The sequence below is a fragment of the Phaseolus vulgaris genome, chromosome 11 (assembly GCF_000499845.2).
Source record: "Phaseolus vulgaris cultivar G19833 chromosome 11, P. vulgaris v2.0, whole genome shotgun sequence".
Taxonomy (NCBI): Eukaryota; Viridiplantae; Streptophyta; class Magnoliopsida; order Fabales; family Fabaceae; genus Phaseolus; species Phaseolus vulgaris.
This window is the reverse complement of record NC_023749.2, coordinates 35,482,852-35,502,696: the sequence shown is the minus strand read 5'-3', so window position 1 is coordinate 35,502,696 and position 19,845 is coordinate 35,482,852. Positions and strand designations below refer to the sequence as shown.

At 29.9% G+C, this 19,845-nt stretch overlaps 1 protein-coding gene across 1 annotated transcript; it reads right to left on the bottom strand.

Annotated features, from left to right (window-relative positions):
• Positions 1 to 3,354: 3,354 nt before the first annotated feature.
• On the bottom strand, positions 3,355 to 5,932 carry LOC137827695 (thiamine thiazole synthase, chloroplastic). Its single transcript, XM_068633964.1, has 3 exons — positions 5,444 to 5,932; positions 3,761 to 4,249; positions 3,355 to 3,660 (listed from the first exon to the last, which is right to left on the bottom strand). The coding sequence occupies exons 1-3, from the start codon at positions 5,840 to 5,842 to the stop codon at positions 3,502 to 3,504; spliced, it is 1,047 nt and encodes a 348-aa protein (XP_068490065.1). The 5' UTR covers positions 5,843 to 5,932; the 3' UTR covers positions 3,355 to 3,501.
• Between the last annotated feature and the right edge of the window lie 13,913 nt (positions 5,933 to 19,845).

Genomic DNA, 19,845 nt, shown 5'->3' with positions numbered 1-19,845 from the left:
AGACTTGGCAGTCTTTTCTCTTATTCGAGCTTCTTCATGAAATTTTTGTACTAAGTTAAATTCGAATCTCAGATTGGCATCTTGGTGTTACTCGTCATAAACTTGTTTTTGCAAGCTTCACCTAGTTCAACGGGAATCATGACATATGTTCCATAAGTCAAACGAAAAGGAGTATTTTTTTGTTGAAGATCGTGGTGTGCAATGATATTCCCCACTAAATGTTGGGTACCATCAGCCCATAAACTTTTTGCTTGGCCGAACTTCTTCTTAAGCTCGTTCAAAATGACTTTATTAGTTGTTTTTGCTTGGTCATTTGTATGTGGGTGCTCCACGAAAGACACTCGATGTTTAATGTTGAGTTGTTGTAAAAACTACCTAAAACCTTTATAAATGAATTGTCGATCATTGTCTATTATAACAGAATGAGTCAAACACCCTAACTACTTTAGATTCTAAATTACTAATTTAGAATCTAAAGTGGTTAATAACTTGATAGCTAAGGTTAGATATCAATTTAGAAATTATTTTATAATTTTTTATTAATAATATAAACTACTTTAAATATCAATAATTTTTTAATTTACAAAATAATATTTAACTTAGTCAATATAATGACTAATTATCTCAAATTAATTAATATTTAATTATTATTTTTATTTAAAAGAAGTAAATAATAAACAAATAAAGGAAACTCGATATAAGCATATTTTCTAACTAGCTAGATATAATAAAGCATATTATGTCTTTCAATGAGTAACAAAAATTAAAAAAGAACAACTTTTACAATATAGAAATGGGTAAAAATATAAATAAAAAATGAAACAAAGAGCATATAAGTAAGCGAAAAATCATAAAAGCATATTTTCAAGGTAGGTACCAAACATAAAACATATTTCGTGTTTCCTTGAGCAACAAATTATAAAGAAAATAATAATTTTTAATACAAAATTGGATAAGAAAATGTTTAAAGTAAAATAAAAAAGAGACAGGTAAATGAAAATTCACGTAAGTCTATTTTTAAGGTAACTACGAATTACAATAAATCATATTTTGTATTTCGTTAAGCAATGCAAATATAAAAACAATTTTTACAATATAGAACTAGATTAAAAAAAAAACATATCCAAAAGAAGAAGAAAACATACATTTAATGAGAGAAGGATGAGAATTACATACTTACATTATATCAATTCTTGCTGATAAAAAAAAAACTTACATTATATCAAAATTTGTATTTCTTTTCCTTTTATATAACAATACAATACGGAGGGATAAATTGCTTGTAGATGAAATTGTAAAAATAAACGCAACTAAATTGAAAATAAAAGGGAAAGAAGAAAAAAAAGCAAAAAATTATCTTCGCTTATTTTCTTTTCTTTATGTAAATAAGAGGGCAAAGTAACTTCATTTACTATAGTGGAATGCCAATTTCATAAATTTCTTTTATTTTTTTTGAAGTTAGTATTATTAAAATATGAAATTGAAATGTCATAAATGTCTATTTATTTGGTTTTATTCTTTAGATGGGAGGGGAAAAAGAGGTTTCACTAGTGCATTATAATCAAGTCTCAGAAATGTCATTTCATTTTTTCCATCAAGAAGTTAACATTATTATTAAAATATGAAATTAAAACAAGAGAAGATGAAAAGAATGTTGTTTTTGGGAAGGAAAAAAATGTGTCAGAAAGATGATACTTTGGCACAAGAAACATGATTTTATTAATAAAAATAGATAATAATATATGAATTTATCTCTTTTATAGTTTTAATAAAGTGACATCCATCTTTTTTTTAAATAAAATATTCATTTAAATTTAAATAAAAAATCATGCAGTTGAAAAATTAATGTTCTAAAATATAAAATTAAATTAAAAATCATAAATAAAAAATTAAACTATTTTTATAAAACTCGTGTTATGTAGCATCACAGAAAATAATATAAAATTAGAAAAAAAACGAGAGGATTAGAAAAACTCATTAAAAAAATTAAGATTAACTTAATCAACTACATTGAATTATAAATAAATTAAATAAAGTTAAAAAAGACAAACAAAACCTGATGAATAACTCATAAAGACACTGAGAAATAACATTAATCAACTATATTGTGATTATAAATAAATTAAATAAAGTAAAAAAAAACAGACAAAACCTTATCAAATGAATAATTTCAAAAAAAAAAACACAAAAAAATACTGAGTAATTATGAGCTTCAGACACTTCTCTTAAATGATGTATGACACTTCTCTTAAATGATGACGTATTTGTATCAGATACACGTATCAGTGTCGACACTCGTAGGACACTTATTAGTGAAATGTTCAATTCAAAAAATATTTATTAGATTTTTAAAAATTTTAACACAATTCTAACAAGTATAAATACAATATTTTTAAAAACTTAAATTTATTGTATAATTTTTTATTATGATTATAAAATAAAGAAAAAAAAATTTGAACATGAAGATATCTAAAGATATTAGATATTTTAGATGTGTTCATGTATCTATATTTTAGATTACACGTATCTCAGGATCAAATGTTGTTTCAGTGTCATATATGTGACAAATAGACATTAATCAACTACATTGAGATTATAAATAAATTAAATAAAGTCAAAAAAAGACAAACAAAACTTATCTTATAAATAACTTCCATAAAGACACTGAGAAATAACTCCCATAAATTCATTCAGATTAACCTCATTTGCATTTAAAGAAATTATATTAATGTTATTTTATTTTTATTAATTAAATTAATAATGTTATTAATTATTATAATTAAAAAGAATTGATCTCGTTTTTTTTATAGACGTTCTTAAATGAAGTATAATTTTAACTAATTTGGAAAGTCCTATTCCTCTCCAATCAAATACCTTTAGGATGTGTTGAACCGAACAATTCCAAATTACAATATACTGACTAAAGTTTTTGAATTTAAGATGCTTTGTTGGAATAAAAGTTTAAAAAAATCCATTACTTGTAAAACAAATTAGCTGAAGTTAAAAATTAATTTAATCATTAAATATGAATTATTTTAAATATTTAGTATGGAAAAGTATACATAAATATGAAATATGTGAAATTTTCCAAACTTTTTTAATGAAATTTAAAATATTATACGTTTAAATAATCAAATCTTCTGATAATTTATTTTATTTTCTTTGAAATAATTCATCTAACCCCTATATTTCACGTAAATTTTTCATAAAAAAAATTATCCTATGGTTTGTAATAAGGGATTTTTCATATAAAACGTCATCTAAAATACTATTTCAATTACTTCGATTTCAAACAAAATAGAACAAAAGTGTGGTGGTCTTTTAAACTGGGATTTGAGGTGAGAAATAAAGGAGTTGATAATGATAAACATTCATTCAAAACCTCATAGAGAGTCACATACTACCAACCAAGATCTTAAAAGCTTAATCTCTGAACTACATGTATTATTTCTAGTTGCAAGCATTGAAACTACTATCAAGTAAAATTTGATGCAACATTGATTAAGCATCTGCAGTTTCAGCAGATTCAGCAGCAGCAGCTAGGACAAGCTCAGGATGAACATTTCCTACAGATTCCAAAGCATTGGGAAGTCCCAAAGATCTCAAAGCCAGATGGGCTGCTTTCTGCCCTGATATCATCATTGCTCCAAATGTTGGACCCTGCATTTCCAATTTCCCAAAGCACAAACAAATTAGTTTTTTCAAAAGGTTGAAAATAAAAAATCTCAAGTGATTCATGAATGAAGAGAGAACTTTTTACCATTCTTGGAGCACCATCAATCTCAGCAACTTCCATCCCAGTAACAATCATACCAGGCACAATCTCCCTAGTGAGTCTCACAATGGCATCCTCTGCCTTGTTCATGTCAAGGGCCTTCATTCCTGGGACGTTATCAATCAAGCCAATGCTCTTGAGCCTCTTCACCCCAGTGGCTCCAAAGGGTCCATCATGGCCACAAGAACTCACCACCACTTTAGCCTCCATCACATTGGGGTCCATGCAGGATTGAGTGTCATGGTTCATCGAAACCAAGGCCCAGTTAGTGACAACCCCACCAACTTTCCCATCCTTCACGATCAAATCTTCAGCTGCCACGGCATTGAAGAGCTTCACGTTTGGCCTAGCCAAGAGCTTGCTCATGATGGTAGAAGTGAACAATGCAGCGTGCTTGATCACCACGTAGTTGTCTTGCTCATCATACTCAAGACCAAGCTCGTCAAGGAACATATGAGCTGGCTTACGCACTATCTGCACTTCCACATTCACAATACCATTAGATTTAGATTATGTTTTCCATCTTTTCACAATTTTCTACTATTGTTTTATTTTCAAATTTATTAAATCAATCTTTCACAGTTTGTTTCATATGCTTTGATATTTTTATTTTTTTACAAAAACTCCTTAACAAAATATTATTAAAAAATATAACATTACATTGTATATCTAAAACCTACATGATTTTATAAATATTAATTCAGATAATATTTAATAATTTAAAATTAAAACTCACAATTTCATAAGTTTCAATACAAATAAGCACTTAATAATTGACAAAAAACTGTTTTATAAGAAAATAGTACTTTTATTACATTTGGTAAATTAGTAATTAAAAATATTTAAAAAGTTAATAAATGTTTTAATTATCTCTGTTTGTTAATGTCGAGATTTAATGCGTTATTAATAATTATTTTTCCACCTCATAAAGTATTTAATAATAATTATTATTGTAATAATGATATATCAAATAAATGCATTAATGCATTTTAATACAAGCATGGTGGAATCTTCTAGATCTGTTTCTTAAAGAAGTCAATACTTTCATTCCTTGGTAAAATAGTAATTAAAAATATTAAATTCTTTAATTTTTAAAATTTATTTCCGTTTTACATATTTAATGTGGTTTTAATATTTTTTTTCTATCTATACAAATTTAAAAATAATAACAACTAATAATAATAATAACAATAATAATAAAATTATTTTAATCCAAACAGGTAAAATATTAAATATTTGTTAATAATTTAAAAATATAAATATTAGTGATTTTTTAGTTTTACATTAGAATTAGTGTGTGTGTGTGTGAATTTTATTATTTTTACTCTTATCGATATATTAAAAATAACTTTTTAGTAGTTCATAAATATTCTTATTAAATAGTTATCAGATTATAAAAATTAATAAAATAAATTTCATGTACTAATTTTTACAATTTCAATATAAAAAATTGATAACTGTTATAATAATTCATTTTTTAATTACAAAAACCTTTTATGATTTTTAAAAAAATATAAACACAGAATCACCTACATGCATGTGTTTCACTAATTTTTTAGAGTTTTTCTTTACTTCTCTTAGTCTGAAGAAATTAAATAACATAAACAAAATAATAATAATAATTAAAGCAAGGTGACTGATATTTGGAGGAAGGTTACAGTTACTGACCATGGCGGAGAAGAGCTGGCCACCAAGCCACGCCCCACCGCCGGGGCTGACGGACTGTTCGATGATGGCAATATTGATGGCCGGGTTCTTGCTGAGCTCGTAGGCACAGGAAAGTCCAGCAGATCCAGCACCAACGATGACAACATCGGTGTCTGCATGCGTGACCATATCGGTCATGTAGCGGCGCGTCATCTCACGCGACACAATCGACTCCTTGATGGGTTGGAACCTGAAGGAGGATAAGTCGTAAGCGGGTGAGGGAGCGGCGGACATAGACGCGCGAGGCGCGTGGAAGCGGGGAATAGGGGTTGCATGTGTGGGTTTGGTGGAAAACAGGGACGAAGAGGGTGGGGAGAGAGTGGTGAGAGACAATAAGGAGGAGGTGGTTGTAGAAGCCATGAGAAAGAGTGAAATGAGTGAGATGGGTTAATTTTTGGCCTGGGGAATGAAGTATTTATTGATGAAAGTTTGCCAGATGGAGAAAGTTTCAAAAAAATGGAGAGAGAAAATTTGTAAAAACACATTCCTAGATGGCGTGGATGGAGGACACGTTGCAGTTTGTTGAAAATCAATGGTGCAGGGTTCCTGTTATTTGCATGGTGTGTACAGTGAATGGTTGGTGCTGCTGCACTGCAATGTGAACACATTCATATTAAGTGAAAATATCATCATTACAAAGTAACAAAATAACTAAAATACCACTTTTATTTTTATTTTCTTATTTTATAAATTTTTGTTCATTTTGTTTTTAATAAGAAAATTACTTTTGTATTTACAGTACTATTTAGAGTAAATTATTTTAATCTGGTATTTAAATAATTTTAAAGAAAAAAATAAAACAAAATATTTATTAGGAATGAAATAGACTAAAATAAAATTTGATAATTTATAAAAAAGAGATATTTAAATTAAACTAAAATTAGTGGGTGTGTGCTTTGTTGAAGGTGAGGAATATGAAACTATTTACAGTTGAGATGAAAGAAAATTAATTGTTTTATTATAAAAAATTAAGATTTATGTTTAGAAATAATATGATTAATCAAATTTCAAGTCTCTTTTAAATTTAAATTTTTTATTTTTTTAAAAAATTATTTTATTTAAAGTACACAAAATTTATATTTTTTAAATTAAGTTATTGAGTATAAAAAATTTAGGAATTCTGAACCGTGACCTGTGTTTTCAACTTTCTTCGTTACCCATTTTTTAATTAAATAAAATAAAAATTAATTAAAAATTAACTATCATATTATTTTTAAAGATACAAATATACAATAATATTATAATTTATATCATTAAATTTTCTCATTAAATTCTAATAATGAATTATAATAGAGCATTTTAATATTAAAAAGGAATTATTATTTTAATTTATCTTATTAGAACTATTAATTAATTAATTAAAAGTTTAGAAAATAAATTAAGTGTATTTTAATATATATATATAATAAATTTTAGAAAACCATATATCAAAATAATATTTTATCTTGTGTTATAAACTCTATTAATGTTTGACTTAAAAAATATTAATGATGATCTTTTAATGTTTTCCTCTTATTGAATTATATTTTATATCAAATTCATACTCTCTCTTTCTTTTTTTCTCTTGGTACAAATTAGCATTTGACTGCTGGTAGATTTGTTTTGCTATGAACAAAAAAATATACTTTTTAGTGGAACTTATACTTTAAACTTGAACTAAAATTAGAGATGAAATTGTAAGAATATCATATATATATATATATATATATATATATATATATATTTATGCATTCCATAATTCTCTTATATAGACATAAAATATGTGACTTATAGAAATTACAAATCTTCTTATAAATTCTCCATCCTATGATCCAAAAAAAAGTGTTAAATAAAAGTTATTAATGCTATTGTAATATTTACCTCCAATTTTACTGATCTTTGATCTTTAAACAAAAAAAAAAATACAATAGAATTTGTCTAAATTTTTACTGACCTTTCTAATTTTTAAGCACGGTTATATAAGTATTTATAGAATAAAAATATAGAATATACTTTTTATGTAAGGAAATATGTAGTTTTATAAAAGAAAATATTTAAAATAATTTATTTTTAATTATTCAGTACTTTGAAGGATACATGTATTACATTAGTAATTAATAAATAAAATTTAATCTGTAATTGTAATCTTATGTATCCATTTTCATTTATTAGTAACTTAGAAAACTACCTCACAACTAATTTTTTTTTTATTATTATTATTAACCTGTTGCGCTTCTAAGTCTGTACTTAAATTATATTAAAAAAAATAGTATTTCTTTTGTCCACGTGATCAGGGACTCGGTTTTGGTAATCTTCAAATTTTTTCCAAATATTTTTAAGGATATTTTTATAAAAATGAAAAATATATACGTACAAAATTCTCCAACATTCAAAGTGTTAGATATTTAAAATAATAATGATTTAGAAAAAAAAATCCTTTTTATAAGATGGCATTGTATATTTATAGAGTTCAAAAATAATATTATTTCAAAAATTATATTATTATCGGATTAATTTATTTTTTTATAAAAGTTTTTAGGTTAGATATTGCTATACAACTTAATATCTCAGCTAACATGACACCTTATGTAATCATATGTCATCACATAAAAAAATATTATTAAAAAAAACATAAAGAAAATACAAAAAATATGGAGAACTAGACGAAAATCCATATGTTATAAAAAACGATACATAGCTAGATGATACTTATTCATAAAGAATTCTAAGAACAGATTAGGTGGAAAAACCTATTATACCAATGAAATTATTCTCTATGAATAAATCATAAATTAGCTAACTTATCAGTATACGCACACGAAAAATATGAGTAACCCTAAACTTGATTTTTCCAAAGTAATTAAGACAAGTATTTCATCGATTACGAACCATCTACGGAACATTAGTCCTACAATAAACACAACACAAACCAAGGAAGAATCACATTCCAGCCAGACATTTCAGCCCCATCTTTTGAGTTTCCTCCATAGCATGTATAACTCCATAAAACTCAACAACCATAGCAGTTTGAACTTTAAGAAACGCAAAGAAAACACCAATAAACTCTCACATACTCCCACGGAAAATACATCCAGAAGTAGCAAGACCAGGATACCCATAGCAGCCCCGTCAATGTTAATATTAACCCAGTCTGGTGAAGGAAACTCTCATCTAACAGGAAGAGGACAAAACTTTACCACTATGAGTATTAATCCCAAAAAACTTAATCACGTTGAAATCCAACATATCATTCTTCAATGAAGCTTTAGATTAATTTTCTACTAGACAGGTTAAATATTTAATTACTGAAATAGCCCTAGAAACTTCAGTCTTATCCTGAAATCTAACATAATTCTGCATACGCCACATTATCCAAATAGAAAAATTTATCACAACAAACTTAATCAATTTAACCAAAGGACTACCATCAATCTTAATAAAAGAAAGAATATCATCCTTATTAGAGAAATGAGAAGTAAGAAAAATCTGTTGAACCCAACTCCAAATATGAAAAACATTAGAACATCAAAAAAAAAATGTTGAATAGATTCCTCATGCTTTTTAGAAAGCGTACACATAGAACATATATGCAAACCTTTATTCTAAATATGTTGATTTGTAGGAAATCTCCCATAAAAAACTTTCCAGAGTACTAGAGTTTTAGAAGGCAAAATAGATAAAGACCAAATGAATTTACCCCAACCATAGGGAACTCCTGATTCCAAGAAAAAAGTCCTAGACAATTTAAGAGTAAAACGACCAGACTCATTTAGAATTTAATTAGGAATATCCTATTCCTCCCTAACCATGATATGATTAAAAATATGAGGCATCTGCTGTAAAGACAAGGGAATATTTCAATCACAACCTATCCAAAATTGAGAGATTGTATCTGGAATGCTAGCACCATTAGATAACTTGCAATATTTGCTAAAGAAGTAGTAGAATACCATTTATCATTCCAGAAATTAATAAAAGTACTTGTACCAACATTACAAGAAGTATAATCAAGTATAGTAGAATAAAACTGCTTAGTTCCAGGCCAAAAAGATTAGGATTTATAAATCATTCTAAACTCGTATTTTGATTTAAGAACCCTAGCTTTTAGGAGAAAAGACCAAGGCTTGTTTCTATAAGCAAAGTTCCAAGCAAACTTAAGAAGATATGCATTATTTTCAAGACGAAGATTAATAATCTTCAAACCTCCATTCTCAAGAGGAGAACAAATTGTATCTCGATTCACGGTAAATATGCCTTTTTTCATAACACCAATCAAAATAAAAATTCGACACCACTGCTCAACTTGGTTAAGAAGTAGGCCATTTATACATATTAAAGCTATAAGCTAGAAATCCAGTAATCACCGTATTGACCAACTGAATCCGATCCATCATCCGAAGAGATTTACCTTTTCAAGATGTTAGCTTCAATTTGACTTTATCAGCCAAAGGTTGAAGAAATCGACACTTTGGAGCACCAACAAAGATAGACACTCCTAAATAATTGAATGGTAAACAACCATGACTACAAGAAAGAATACGTTGAATTTTGGTGACAAATCTTGCAGAATTATCCATGGTGAAAAAACTACTTTTAGAGTTAATTATTAACCTATTGACCAGAAAAATCACTATATGTTTTAAGAAAATACTCAAATTTTTAAAAGACTTAATATCCCTCTAAAAAACAAATATGTCATCAACATATAAAATATACGAGAGAGAGTGATATAACCTTGCGAACTAGCCATATGTAAAATTTTCTTATCATTCACAAGCTTAGAGATACCTTTTCTTATTTTTTTATATTAATGAAAATTGACTTAATTTATTAAATAAGTTTATTATATTAGTAAGACTAACTATAATTTAAGTTTGAAAACTAATTACATTAAACATTGATGACATAAGAGCTCTTGACCTACCTTCTGGTCATTTTCAGAATATATTTGAATAATAATTTTATGCATAAGTTGTTTTATTTTATATCTGAATTTGTTTATCATATGTAATAGAACAATTGAATTAATTATTTATTATAGATATTTGAAGGAATATATATATATATATATATATATTATTAAGTTGGTATCAAGAATTACAATTTTACATAATTAATCAGTTTGTTTAAAGAATGTATATTTGTTTTAAATTCCTTTGATTTTGGTTCACATTATGATTTAAAAAATTGATTTAAAAATTTAAAAATATGAATTACTATATCTTTAGTTGTTGATATGGAATCTTGAATCACAAGTATAATTGGTGGATGCCACCTTTTAGCTTTCACGAGCGGCTTTCAAACACACTTTTTGTGATATTTGGCCACCAAAAAGTTTTCATTATTTTTTTGTCATCACATGCACAATGAAAGTATATTTTCCCTAAATATATGGTTTCACTTTCTTCTATGTAAAGACATCACGGATTGCATCAAAATCAAACCAGGTGTTCTTCTTTCGAAATTGGAATTTATGAAAAGGCAAATATATGTTTGTATTATCATTTGGACCTCTATGATTTCTTCTGTATTGTTCTTGCATGATGAGTCATGATCATGTTTGGAAGATACTTTGAATTGCATGGGGATTGATCTAGAGTGTCTCAAGAAAAGTATTGCTAATTAATAAATTCATGCTTTGTATGTTTTTTTGTTTTGTTTAAGTTAGTTGGTTTTTGAGACTCATGATCAAAATATATACTTTAATGATAAAAAAACATTTATAATGATATTTAAAGATCATCTAGGAACAAAATATTTTATTTTTCTCACTGTGAAGATGTTTCTATATATTCATTAATAAAAACTTACTCTAAATATAATTTTTAAATATTTGTTATTAAAAATTATTTTTTATTATTTTTCATGAAGTTATAAAAAATAAAATGAAGTGAATTAAGTTTCTCTCATATACTAATTAAAATATATACTTAACTTTTTTTATAAAATGTTTCATCAAATATTTCCAAAGATTAGAATACAGTATTTTTGGAAATATGATTTTCAGAAAATATTCACAGTGAAAGTTTTCTCTAGTACATGGAAAAATGGTCCATGGACTTGTAAACAAACATGTAAGTATACACATGAATCTAGTTTTGAAAAAACAATTATTTTTTATATTTTATTTTATTCTTTTATAAATATTTATAGAGAAATTTATCCCTATTGAGTATGATAATATAAATTCTTTTATAATATCCATGCATTTTTTTAAATTATTTCTTTATAATTAAAATTGGCATAAAAATCCAAATGAGAATAGAGGTACGTCTTTTGTCATAAATCTTGTTTTTTAAAAAATAAAATTTTAATTTTTCAAAATAAACTTCAAATTATAATAAATTTTTAGAATTAAAAAAAATTATTATAACGTAATTCTTGATAATAAATAATGAATAATGATTTAAGTGGTATAAGTAGTAATACGAACTATGTATTACTTATATATATTAAATGGATTATGTACTTATAGAGAATGTTTTTAACTATTTGATGAAAAAGACTGTTAATTTTAAAATTTTCTACATATTTTTAATACTCACTTCAATATTGGTTAAAAATTAAGGTGTTTATTAATACTTACTTCATGATCTAACCAAATCCAAATCCATTATTAATTGTCCCAACAATTCTGAATGTTTATTGAAAAATATTTTCTAGTATTTATATTTTAAGGATAATACTATCCAACTCAATTCAATATTAGATAAGCTTGGACACTCCTTTTAAATGACGTGTTCGTATCAGACATACATATCGGACACCGACACTCTTACAACTCGTAGGACACGTATTAGTGAAGTGTTAAATTTAAAAATATTTATTGAATTTATGACAATTCTAACACGAGACTAACCCACTTTTAAGTAAGAGAAATATATTAATTTTATAAAAACTCAAATTTATTGTATAAATTTTTATTATGATTATAAAAATAAGGAGCAAATGTTTTTGAACCAAACATGAAAAATATCTTTATGTTCCAAACAAAAACTGAAACATACTTAATACATATAAATTTTTATTGTCAATTTATATAATTTATAATTATATAATATAGAGATCCATTTCCTGTATCCTACATTTTAGAGATTATACATATCTCTATGTCCGTATCAGTGTTCGTGGAAATAGTTAAATACTTATTCTTCTATAATAACTAAATGTCATTAGTCTTCACAAGATGTTAAAGTATTCAAACACTTTCTTTTAAATATAATTTTTTTCTATTAAGTAAAAATACTGTATTTTCTTTTAAATAGTGAAAAACTCATTAAATAAAAGAAGTACCCAAATAAGTTTTACCCTAAAATTTTTACTCAATAATGATAAATATGTTAAATATATAATATAAAGTATATTATATTTTTAATATATATATATATAATTAACTAGCATAAAAAAATCTTATATTCACATGGAAAAATGATTTAACTTATTTTATGATCATGATATGATAACATAATTGATTGTATCTTATTCTAAGGAATTGTTTAATGTAGTGATACAATTTTGTTATTTTTTTTCTAATAATATAGTGTATTTCTTATATTGAATGAGAATTTGGATTAGAAAGCAGTAAAATAATATAGTTAAACTCTTTTTATTATTTATCATTAATATTTATTATAATTATTATTATCATGATATTTTTGTCGACAACATTTTTTTGTTGTTAGAAAGAAAAATAGGTTGTGTATTATTAAGAGATGATAAATTAGTATTTTAATTTTTTTATGATTAGTAAATCTCAAAAAACTTTATTTGTAACACTTAACACATTTTTTTTTTATATTAGTTGAGTTCTACTTAAATCTACATTTCATTTCAATAATCACAATCTTAATGGAATTGGGATTGTTTCATTATCTTGAATATCATATTACAATCACATTTCATATGTGAAATACAATCACTAAAGATGTACCAAAAATATTCTTGAAACCCTATAAAAGTACTACAACACTATAAAGAAAGCTCCATATGAAACCTAGAAAGTTCAAAACAAAGTTAGGAAAAATTAAGAAAATATATCACTTGTAGTGGTGGATACTAAGACTAAAACCAAAAGGTTTTGCAAAATTTTCACGAAAGGCCTTCAAGATAAAACTCCTGTTAAATATTTATTATAAGAAGTTCTTTATTTGTTTCTTGGATAATTCTTAAAAATATATGTATAAACCTTTTACTCAAAACTCATTTTTAATAAATGTAACTTATTATTATAAAATATAATTGATTCTATTGAATATGAAAATTTAAGAATAACAATCTAATTAATCATATTTGAGTGATATTTATTATATGATAATATTTTTATTTCATACTAGTTTCAGTTAATCAGTTATTACTCATGAAAATAAATTAACAACTTGGTTGTTTTTAGGTATCACAAGTGAGGAGGAAGGGAAAAACAAGTGGAGTGTGTGTTTAGTTCAGTGTTTTTTAGGGTGTTCATGCAGATGGGGAAGCAGGTGGGAGCGCTTTTTTACTCTTCACACAAATGAAGAAATTTGTTCTGATTTCACGTAGGCACAATGCATTTTTACTTTGATACCCTTGCATCCATTATGAATATATTAAAAATAGTAGTGAACACATTGGTAGGCACTTGTGCATGCATTTAGAAGACAGTGATGCCAGTTTTGAATGGAGTTTCCTCGCTTTCAGTGGTCACCGTGCTTGATAGTAGTGGCAAAATAGAATCTTGACCACTTTTTTAAAACGTTCTAACCCGTGAACTAACAAGAACCTTGTTAGTGTATAAATATAATTAGATTTTGTGAGAGTTGTGTTAGAATATATGACCTGAAAGAAGAGGGGGTGAATTGTTTATGAAATATTTTCGCAAACTCCAACCTCCCATCAAATACCATGGACTTGGAGACATCAAAGCTTCAAGATCATCCTTGATCAACAAGTTGCGCTTGTTGTAATCAGAGAGAGTGAACCTTGTATTGTGAGAGTTGGTTCCAGAACGAGTGAACGTGAGAGATGGTTTGTTGTTATAGTTGTTCAGTTTTCTATGCTTGAGAAAAAATAAAAAAAGGTAAAATCACTTGATGCAATGAGTCTCTATTGATTTTTTTAATAGAATCAATTTCGTTTTACGTTGTTGGAAGGGAGAATCATTTTAAAATTTTCATGTAAACAATAAAATCGATTATGATGCTTGTTTTAAACAAGTAGAATCTGTTTTCAATTTTTTCAAATGGTGCAGGTTGGTTTTAGAGAATCGATTCTGGTTGTGTGACAAAGGTGCTAGAATTGATTTTGATTTTTCTATGAGTATACATAGAATCGATTTTGTTAACCTATAATATTTTTCGTTGTGTTTTTTTTTTAGATTGGATCTTGGGTGTTGTGGTGGTTGGATCATTTGGTGGTTCTGTGTTTGTGTTGATCATATTGTGATCTTCTTCTTCTCTAGTTCCCTTTAAGTAAGTTTATCACTCTTTTTTTATTTTTATAAATGTATTTAGAGTTTTTTTATTATATGTGTTTTTTTTTGTCAGCAAAAGAATAAATAAAATAAAATGAGACACTTTAGGGGTGTCCCAACCCTTATACAAAACACCCAAAACTAGTTTCCTAGCACCCTACCAACTAAGGATCCAACAAACATTACACTACAAACCAAAAATAATAAACTAGTTCAAGATATAGAAACCCAACAAATACAGTTACATCAACCCACCAAGAGATCACACTCTCAATATAGGACATACATCCAACAACTAAACAAGATCTTTGCCAGCAGGCAGAGGTGCCATAACCAAGTGCCAAACTCAACAAACCGATCCTACAAGAAGGAAATGTAAACCAAAAATAGTCCACCAAAGAGATCACACCCTTAGTACAGGACACAACATCCAACAACTAAACAATATCTTTGCAGCAGGCTAATGTACGCCAAATACCCAACTGCCAACACAAATAAACCCATACATAAACCAGAGATATCCTGCAAAAAGCACACAACACCTTCCCAAAAATGGACAGACCAATAACCAAAAGCACCACATATCAATCTCCCAAGACTCAAACACCATAAAGATTCTAACAACCAACCGATAAGCATACATAAAAAACACTTCCTTTACCGCCGTCCAGGAACAAAATCATCAACCCAACCCTGCCAATTAGAAAACAAAAAAAAACCCTGCACGAACACACTATACCTTCCAAACCTGCAAGAAGAAATCATAAGCCAGATAGACCTGCACACAACATGAACACCTTCCAAGCACAACCCAAGGGCACACACCTCAATCCAACCTTGTCAGGTGGGAGGACCCGATGAAACCAACACAAAACACACCACTACTACCAAGTATGGGCAAAAGCGTTAGTTAAATAACCCAAAAAATCATTCTTTCAAATACCTCATGATCCTGCCTGTTGACCGAAACGCTGGAGCCCTGCCTCGTCAAGCTTGGATCGACTTTTGCGCCGTGTTAGCCTCCGTCCTTCACCGCGATCCACCTCAAGAACCTGCAAAAGACGAAACGGCGCCGTTGCGGCCGATCACGCTCCGACGCTCAAGTCAACGACTGAACCACTAATTACTTAAGAGTAAAACTCAAGAACTCTAAGGAACCGTGAAAAAGTTCTCTCTCAGCGTACTCAAGACTTGCAAGCGTAAAGAAACAATCTGAACGTGCGTACCTCAGAAGTTCGTTGGAAACTCTTATATACCTGGGCACTTTCTCTCTCCTGGCAGTTACACATCTGGACACGTGGCTCGCATCCAGCTGTACACGTGCCATTATCTGGAGCATCCTTGACTTGGGCGCTATTTCTTACTCTTCAGGTTTTTTTTGCTAAGTTACTTATGCATGATACAACTCAGTGCATAGTTGCCTTGGAGCGTGATCTCTTCTGGGTGGCGAGTTCGGGTGCCTTCGTACACACCTTCCCTGTGGTCTCGCCGGCCGCCTTCATGATCTGCCCTACCCGCTTCACCGTATATGTTCAAGTAAGCTGTCCCCCGACCTCATCCTCTGGCCAGCTGGGAAGTGTCTATCTGCCTTCATCTTCGGCGATGTCCTTGTTTCGGCGATCTCTAATCACTTGGTCGCCTGGGTTCACATCTGGCGACTTCATCTTCAACCCGGTGACCGCCGGTTTAGGTATGCTGGAGATCGGAGCACGCCAACTTAATAACTGGCGACTACACGAACCCCCCGACTTCCTTCCCTTCCGCCAGCCAGGTGCCCCATCCAACACGCCTATATAATAGCTCGACGCCACGTCATCACTCCCGACTGCCAGGTCGGTACACATGCAAAGTTTTAGCAACCCCAAAATGTCCCATTAAACCCCCCTCATGAGCTTCTCTAACAAGAGATAATCTAATAAGTAGAATCTGTTTTCAATTTTTTCAAATGGTGCAGGTTGGTTTTAGAGAATCGATTCTGGTTGTGCGGCAAAGGTGCTAGAATTGATTTTGATTTTTCTATGAGTATACATAGAATCGATTTTGTTAACCTATAATATTTTTCGTTGTGTTTTTTTTTAGATTGGATCTTGGGTGTTGTGGTGGTTGGATCATTTGGTGGTTCTGTGTTTGTGTTGATTATATTGTGATCTTCTTCTTCCCTAGTTCCCTTTAAGTAAGTTTATCACTCTTTTTTATTTTTATAAATGTATTTAGAGTTTTTTTATTATATGTGTTTTTTTTTGTCAGCAAAAGAATAAATAAAATAAAATGAGACACTTTAGGGGTGTCCCAACCCTTATACAAAACACCCAAAACTAGTTTCCTAGCACCCTACCAACTAAGGATCCAACAAACATTACACTACAAACCAAAAATAATAAACTAGTTCAAGATATAGAAACCCAACAAATACAGTTACATCAACCCACCAAGAGATCACACTCTCAATATAGGACATACATCCAACAACTAAACAAGATCTTTGCCAGCAGGCAGAGGTGTCATAACCAAGTGCCAAACTCAACAAACCGATCCTACAAGAAGGAAATGTAAACCAAAAATAGTCCACCAAAGAGATCACACCCTTAGTACAGGACACAACATCCAACAACTAAACAATATCTTTGCAGCAGGCTAATGTACGCCAAATACCCAACTGCCAACACAAACAAACCCATACATAAACCAGAGATATCCTGCAAAAAGCACACAACACCTTCCCAAAAATGGACAGACCAATAACCAAAAGCACTACATATCAATCTCCCAAGACTCAAACACCATAAAGATTCTAACAACCAACCGATAAGCATACATAAAAAACACTTCCTTTACCGCCGTCCAGGAACAAAATCATCAACCCAACCCTGCCAATTAGAAAACAAAAAAAAACCCTGCACGAACACACTATACCTTCCAAACCTGCAAGAAGAAATCATAAGCCAGATAGACCTGCACACAACATGAACACCTTCCAAGCGCAACCCAAGGGCACACACCTCAATCCAACCTTGTCAGGTGGGAGGACCCGATGAAACCAACACAAAACACACCACTACTACCAAGTATGGGCAAAAGCGTTAGTTAAATAACCCAACAAATCATTCTTTCAAATACCTCATACAACAATGAGGTTCCAAACACCAGTCTGAGTAGGAGAAAACAACAAATTTTTCTTTTACTGTGACCCAAGACCAAGTCTTCCTTTGTACTATAGTAAAAACCTCCACTAGATCTACCCACCCATTCTCAAACACAACCCTATTCCTGTGATTCCAAATTTCACTTATAATACCTACCCAAATGCCCCCCAACACCTGATAATAGCATGTTTCAAGCCTATAGGTTTAAACATCCTAAAATGCATTTGTGCATCACGATGTAGAACCGAAGAATACCCCAACCACTCGAGACACATACCCGAAATTCTCCAAGAGATCCTACATTCAAAAAATAAATGTCTTACCGACTCTTCTTCCACACCACATAGGGGGCACCGATCACTCATCAAATGTATACCATGTCTCGAAAGATTGTCCTTAGTGGGAATGACATTACATAGCACCCTCCAAGCCGTAAATTGTGTCGAAGGTAAAGTCTTTTGAGTCCAGAATTTCGTGAGTAGTTCGTCAACCACTACAGACTCCTCCCCCATGAGAATATTATAGGCTGCCTTCACAGAGAAGTCCTTAGAATCAACATCCCTCCAGAGCCATTTATCGGGCTTAAATCCACCCTCTCTTGTTAACCTCTTGTTATCCAACATCTGCATCAAAAGATCAACCAAACTGGATTCCGACACAAAAAGATTCCTTCTCCACCTCCGCTTCCACGACCAATTATTATTATTCCTAACCCCAACTTGTGAGAGAGTACGACCATTATCTAAGGAAATCGAAAAAAGCCTAGGGAATTTATGCAGTAGAGGATCGTTGTCCAACCATTTATCTTCCCATAACCTGATTTCTTTCCCATCCCCTACTTGTCATTGACCTTTGTCTTCAAAATCATTACCCCACTCCTCTAAATTTCATACCTTCATAAGGTCCCTTCACCAGAACGACTCCTTACAAATATGACCTTGAGATCTTAATCCCCTCCACCCACTATAGTTAGAATCTAGAATATCTTTCCATAAACTTCTCTCTTTAGACTTAAGTCTCCAAATCCATTTCCCTAAAAGAGCCAAGTTAAACTTTCCTATGTCAATGACCCCTAATCCGCCTTTATCTTTCGATTGACAAATCTTATCCCATGCCACCCAAGCAATTTTCCTGTTCTCTGACCCCCAATTCCACAAAAAGTTTTTTTTTTGTATCCTTTTCACTTCCCTCACCACAGTTGCCGGCATACAAAATAGGGAAACATAGAAGAGCGGTAAGGACAAAAGCACCGATTTGATAAGACATAATTTGTCTACCGAAGAGAGGTATTTCCCTTTCCACGCGCTCAACCTACTCCGTAACTTAATGAGCATTCCTTCCCAAAAGACACATCTCTTATGATTCTCGCCTACCATCACCCCCAAGTAACTGAAAGGTTCCTTCATAATATCACAATTAATAATAGAGGCGAAAATCATCGTTTGATTCATATTCACACCCACTCCACCAACCTTACTCTTGGAATAATTAACCTTAAGACCAGATGCAAGTTCAAAGCACTTCAGAATAGGCTTTAAAGTCAGAACACTTTGGATTGAGGCTTTACAGAAAAATAGAGTGTCATCTGCATATTGCAGCATACTCACCTTTACTCGCTTTTCCCCGACCTCAATACTTTCTTCTAACATCTTTTCTTTCCCCTGTCTAACTACCCCTGCAAGTCCTTTAACCGCAATTAGGAAAAGGAAAGGTGCTAAAGGATCCCCTTGTCTTAGGCCCTTCAAAGGTTTAAACTCAGTGGTTGGACTTCCATTTACCAACACATATATTGAGGA